This window comes from Pyxicephalus adspersus, chromosome 1 (assembly GCF_032062135.1).
Source record: "Pyxicephalus adspersus chromosome 1, UCB_Pads_2.0, whole genome shotgun sequence".
NCBI lineage: Eukaryota > Metazoa > Chordata > Amphibia > Anura > Pyxicephalidae > Pyxicephalus > Pyxicephalus adspersus.
The window spans coordinates 161501456-161508498 of NC_092858.1; the positions used below are offsets into that span (position 1 = coordinate 161501456).

Here is a 7043-nt window from a genome sequence, read left to right on the forward strand (position 1 = left end):
AGGGAGTCAGTTTTCACCATAATTCAAATGCAGCACAAAATAAGCTTCTTTGTTTGCCTGATATACGAAGGGAAAAAAAATGCCCCACAAATCTTGATGTCTTTCTGCAGCCCCATCCTCTTGGTGATGGTCTCAGCTATTGACGTCTTGTGGGGGATGGTCAAAGGTTGCAGAAAAGCTATAACAGGTTACAATGCTAACAGAGAATTAAGAACAAAACAATCACATTGCTGCAAAACCACTGGAGATTATCTGGATGCTATATAACCTCTGCGACAGGCTGTGTCAATGTGCAGCTGCCATGGCACACCATGCAGAAAAAAATGTATTTGCTTTCTATATTTTCACCTAGTCATTTCCAATAAAAAATTATTAACAGGTAATGTTAACAAATCATTTTAACAATGTACAATTAAAGCCCAAAATCCAACAATGGAAATTCTTAAAGCAGTCATGTGAGATAGTGTAAAATATCTGTATTATTTTTTAAACTACATTTTACAAACTCATAAATCCTTAGTGTAGCGCTACACCTATCCAACAGGCCGTGGTGTAGGGCTACACCTATCCAACAGGCCGTGGTGTAGGGCTACACCTATCCAACAGGCCGTTGTGTAGGGCTACACCTATCCAACAGGCCGTTGTGTAGGGCTACACCTATCCAATAGGCCATTGTGTGGAGCATTTTACAATCTTACAAATGCAGGGATGCTGGGAAATGTAGTCTGGCATCTATTGTTGTTCTTACTTTGTGTGTCACATGGCCACATCTGATTGACTTTCCCACCAGCTGAATTCAGGTGATAAGAGGAAATGAGCTGCAATACAGCACATTTGGCCCAAAAAACAGATTTTGTCCACCACTTTGCTTCTATACTTACTTTGTTTCTACTTACTACCCTAACTACCGTTAAAAATTGCCTTAAAAAATGTATTTGTGGTGCACCTATATTTGCATTTAAATTATGCAAGTTGTGCTTCCTCTTTCTGCTCAGCGATTGTCCTCCAAGGTCTTGATGGCTTGTTACACCTAGTTCAACTTTGAAGAGCTTTTACCAGGTGTGAGATTTGGAAGATTTAATTGAATGGTTTAGCCAAATTTAGTAGTAAGTTTTTGACATCATACTACAAAAACACCTTTAGGTGAACATCTCATGCAGTGCTATGAAAGGCACATTCTTTAGGACACCTTATAACAAACTTCACTTCAAACCAGATGCCCCCAAACTTCCAATTTCGTTAAAATGTGAGCTTAGCATTCCTGAAATGCCAATAATGTAATAATACACAAAGATAAACAGCTACATAAGCATGAAACAATAGTAAAACATTCACTTTGCAGCTGGAGAACCAAGTACCCTAAAGGTTCAAGACGAACTGAAACCAAAGCACCTGATACTGCATGGCCAATGGTCCCCCCTTGGCACAAGCAGGAGGACGATTGATCTGCTTGGGGGATTTTACTATTAAATATTATAGGGGACTGGAACGATCTAAGTGAAAACAGCAATTGTCCTGCAAGGCTGTTAAATACACAAATTGATGCACCAAATAGACACTGGAGGAAGAATTTCAATATATGATACCAAAGTATCAGAATATAGAATGCTAGCTAGTAACATTTTATCCAAAAGCAGCAATGTCTGACATGCAAATAAACTATATTCTCCCATTCATAAGGCAAGTAAAAAGTCACCAAGAAGTTTGTAGAAGTCAAATATCATAAACAAGTGTTTCCAACCATCTGAAAAGCCATTCAGTCTCCACTTTCATGGGAAATAGAGCAGCAGAGTATGAGAGAGTGCTTTGAGGAGGGTCAGCTGGACTATGGGGCATCTTTTAAAAGTGAATCCCTATCAAATATGGTTGGTGGGGGTTACTGAAGTTTTCCTCAGTTTATATAATTAGATAATGGCCAATCACACCAGGTCTGTAAAACACCCCTTCCTTTTGATCAACATTACTGGAGGATGTAAACCCTGCTTTGGCATTAAACAGCAAGTGCCATTATGGCTAAATTCACACTTATGTCGTTTAAAAACATGTGGAAATCAGATACTGGTTGTACGCAGACTTCGGGCCATTTGTCCGATAGTAACCACACAAATTTTAACCTGGGGTTTATGGCAACTCCATACAATGTAGGGCTAAACTGCCTTCCGGCATGGTTATCCACTAGTAAAACGCTACAAGTCATGAATATTTAGTTAGAGATAACTTTGCCAACCCTCCGCATATGTCTGTAATGGGCCATTCACAAGTCAGCGGTTGAGGGCAGATTTATGCCCAGAAGTAAACTGCAATGTGAACTTTGCCTTATAGTTGGTGCCATAACACAAGATCTTCCTATTACTACCCTCAGTTTCCTGGATACAGTGCACTCATCTTTTAAACAAGATAACAACATTACAGCACATAACACCAAATAAATCTGGCTGGTGGCCACCCTGCCCTCTTAACAGTGGCAATCTAAAAAGTAATTGCTTATCCATCTCTATCTTGCCCCAGGTGTACATGCTGACGCCTTGAAAGAATGATGGGCACAGTTTACCCAGCCTGGTATAGGATGAAATCCATATTTCACAGGCTGCAAGGTTTTACAATACTCTATAAGGTCATAGTTTGATATACATCTTCATTCCAGGAACAATTTGCAGGTCTATTACATTAAAAAATAAATAACATCAAGGTAGAATATTGCAGTCACCACACCAATTACCCTACACAACTGTCATCAACCCAACTGGTGCTATTCAATTGGCAGGTTGAAAAATTACTTACATGGATTGTAGATTCAACAAAACAGAAATTGATAATGATATGTAAGGGAAAGAGATAAATAATCTTTGCATAAGATGATTCATTTATTTAACCATAGAAAGGCAACCCAATCCCAGATGTTCTTCCAAGTATCTTAGAACACCAACACCTGGGCTGCTGGATTATGCAAATCTTCACCTTGATCTCGTGCAGATAAAAAGTCCCACACTGACAATCTAGCGCCATTCTACTGGCTGGCCAATCATTATGATCGGTGAACTCAATAAAAGTAGATAGCAAAAGAGCTCTGCACCATAGCAGTTAGTAAAATCTGCATACCAAATAATACCAGTATCAATAAGAAGTCAAAACGGACATCTAAGCACCTGGTTATGGTCAGGTCCCTGCTACAACACACAAGTGTCTCTTTGATAATAGTACCCTTTGTATAGTAAGTTATATAGCCTGTCTTTTCTGTAATAAACAGCTTGCCTGCTGCTCATTTTCTGCTTTAAGTAATCTGTAAACCAATCTTTGACTATTTAAATATTTGCATAATCTTAAAGTACAAATTGTGCTTATCCCCAAATTTTACAACAAACGTTATCAAACAGTTCAAGTAGTCCCCTCAGGCAGCTCAGTTTCCTCTGCTCCTCTTGAGCACTTGATCCTTGCTTATATTATAGATTAGAAGGCTGGAAGTCCGCCGAGTCAGTGCTGGGAAGGAGCAGAGCGAGCTGAGCTGTGGAGAGCACTGAATCTGAAATACTTTGATGCTTCTGCTATAAATTATGGGGTTGAATTGCTGCACAATGCCTGCATCCAGAGAGGACAGTGACATTTGCCTGCTGCAAATCTTTAACATGCAGTACATTCTATAAATTCATATAGGTTCCCAGCCTGACTACAGATTCATTTTAATGTGACCATTTACAGTCTAAATATACAATCTTCTTTTCGATATAACAAATCCTAAAGTTGAATAGAATCAGGCAGGTCTTTGCACTATAAATAGTTGCTAGTAGATCTAAATGTTATGGTAGAAATAAATGATAACTTGTATAGCCAGGCTAACCCTATATAAATATGTCTTTATGACGTTGGGAGGGAATGACGTGTCCTATGTGCTCTGTACAATAATGTCAGAAATCTTTGTTTTAGATGCACCAGTGTTTTTGTTAGAAGAAAATCAACTATGTATTATAAAAATAAATTTAAAAATACCTATTTTGAAAGCTAAGCATACATATATATACATATATAAATATTTTGTTGTGTTATATATAACACAGCAAACATATATATTGTTCAATAAAAGTATAAAACATAAAATAAATAAAAAAAAATTATTATGTTAACTAACTACAATTTATAATGACAGCTCAAAGCAAAAATAATCAAAAATTATTTTTGCACAAAAAATAAAAAAAAAAACACAAAGAATTCAGTTTTTACACAGGTTTTACTATGTAACACACACAGTCTGGAGTTAAGGAAAGTAGAGCAAATGCCGCAAGCAAAAAGGAATCATCTTTCAAAGAAATAAAAGGTTCTGTGTCTTTCAGTCTAGCAGACTCAATAGGGAAAAAAAAAAGAAAAAGAAGACTGGATGTGTTTCTAAAAGCACAAAAACATATATGGCTGGGAAGTTATCCAATTGCCTTTGGGGAAATGGGGTTCTGAAAGGTCCCCCCCCCCCCTTTTATAAGGTTTAGACCCCTGCAATGGGTTTTATTTTTTATTTTCTTGCTGCGTGGCTTTTTTGCACCCCGTACAAGCGATGACCAAATGGCAGCTGCAATATTTGTAAATCAGCCTTTCGTTTCTTGTTTTTTTTTTCATAAATTGCCATAGCGAAATGCGATTATCTCTCACCAACCTCACTACTGCTATAAGCAGCTGCATTCTGAATAAAGTTTGACCCATCTACAAAATGCATCACAGTTCCTAAAATATCCACTCCATAGGAAATGATTACCAGCAGGATGCGATAATAAAAAAGTATAAACTCCTGTAAGATTTTATAACATGGCAATGCACAGGCTGCATGAAAAAGAACAAAATAAATGGCAGACAAGGTTTGAAGTTATTTTGGCACCGCTGAATTATTTCTGTTTACAGCCAAATGACGTTTCTGCTAATTAAAGTCTGTGTGAAATAAGCAGCAAGGCGCAATGTTTGGAACGGAGCAGGTTAGGGGAGTTCAGGTGTCTGCAGGACCCTCTTGGAGATATTTTTAATGCAGAATGCTAGTTGGAAGTGAATGGTTGAGAAGAGAATGGATGAAAGGAGAAGCATATAAACACCTAGCGGTGGGAGGCTTTTCCAAGCTGCAGCTACCACCACAGCTTTGCATTGCAGCAATGCAGAGACGCCATCTTCTCTGTGTCTTAATCTTCCTTCAGTCAAATCCTTTCATCCATCGCCTCCTTAATACCCACCCAAAGGAAGAGCCTACAGCTAGCACAAAGCCCCCCTCCACCCTTTCCCAAGGCACCTAATTAAAAAGCCCCTTTAAAAAAAAAAATCCATAGATGGGTCCTGTCCCCCTACAAAACATGTCATGTTTACCTAACACGCAGGCTAAAGCACCTGATCGGAGACAATGGGGTAGAAAAGTGGGGTCGGAGCCTATTGAAAAGGCTAAATCATGCAGCTGTGTCAGCAATTCCAGCCATTTATAGGAGATCTGTGTGCCCAGCCAGGCAGCGATGGGCAATTCCCAAAAAAACAGGACCCATTGGCTTCAATGTCTCAGACAACCAGACACAGAGGACTTGTACAGACAGTTGGCTACAGTCATTCGCTGCTGTATATAAATACAGGTCATCAACGTACCATGGGGGCAATGGAATTATTCACATAATAAAGTGAGACATAAAGCAGAATAAAAGGTTAAATCCTCCGATAACAATTTTCAGCAGATTGCCCAACATATTTATGAGAGAGCAATAAAAGACCACGCAAATATTATAGGAAGGGTTGGGGGTAACAGGGGGCATCAAAGGGTCAGCAGTATAGAGACATGGGTCACGCAGTTAGGTGGGGGGGGGGGGGGTATATTTATATTTAATCAGATTCCTATAAGGAAGAGATGGAAATGTAAAGATCTTGGCATGCAAAGAAGGCGCAGGGTATGTCCTCAGTATCCATTCGTGCAAACATAGATGACCGGGGGGGGAATGAGACAAGAGGGGCAGACAACTGGGGGGCAATAGGTTTGGATTCAGAAGAAAGGAAGGTGGGCATGGTAGAAGTCTGCAATATATATCAGGAAGAAAAACTGAATACATAAATGTTACAAAAGAGATACAAGATAACTAATAATGGAAGATGTGCAGGGAAATAGGTCAGCAGGGCACTATAAAGGGGCAGCATGGCATACAAATGATAGAATTGGGTGGAAGGGTCTTAGAAAAGGGGGGTGGGCATGGGAAGAGCTTGGCATATAGGATGTAGGGGAATTAGATACATAAATGTGGTGCAGGGGAAGGGGTCAGCAGGACACTATAGAGGGGCAATCTATAGCAAGAAGTACATGGCACCCTGGCATTGCCAGTAAGGGGCACCAGGCACCCATCTATGATCAGAGGGCACCCATCTATGATCAGAGGGCACCCAGGGGGGTATTTCTTTCAGCCTGTCATTGTGCAGAGATCACAGGGAGATCATACAAAGGGAAGCAAGGTGTGATCCAGCATTACATCACAATCTATTCTCCAGCATTCAAGGAGCAGCCCTCCCCCCATCCATTTACCTCCAGAGCCAGGGCTCCTGCAGCCAGGAAGAGCAGTGTTATATGGGGCAGCATGGCTGCAGCTGAAGCCGGGGATGGCAGCCTGTTCTCCGTGCTGTCGGGGCTCCTCCGCCTGTGTAATGTGCTTCCCTCCTCCGGGCTGGCAGCTGCGGGGATCGGCACTCAGCAACGGCACAAGGCAGGAACCGCACACTCACATCCTGCGTCAGCTGATCCTGCCCACTGAGCACCGCAGCGCCACCTGGCGGCTCGACCGCGGGACTGCATGGATACAATGGCAGCAGGGTGGAGGTGATGAGAAGTCTCTGGTGTCCTTCTGCCAGCCAAATACTCATCATTATTATTATCCTTCTCTTATTAATGGCTGTGCAATGCAGCTGCTAGTGCTGGGAATATAGTGCTCATAGATGGGCAGATCTATTGGGAGGATAGTCACTGGACAATGGTTATCTGCTGTTACTTAAAGTAGAACTAAACTAAAAATCAAAAAATCACACATACATTTAATCCCGCAGATTTCTCGATG

The 7043-nt window shown here is 40.7% G+C and overlaps 1 protein-coding gene across 1 annotated transcript in view; it reads right to left on the reverse strand.

The window, feature by feature from the left end:
* Positions 1-6718, reverse strand: part of LOC140321127 (amyloid-beta precursor protein-like) — a gene marked incomplete in the record, with an annotated part of 102947 nt that extends 96229 nt beyond the window's left edge. The window contains 1 exon segment of the mRNA XM_072397996.1: positions 6518-6718. Within this exon segment, the coding sequence (XP_072254097.1) occupies positions 6518-6571 (54 nt within the window).
* Between the last annotated feature and the right edge of the window lie 325 nt (positions 6719-7043).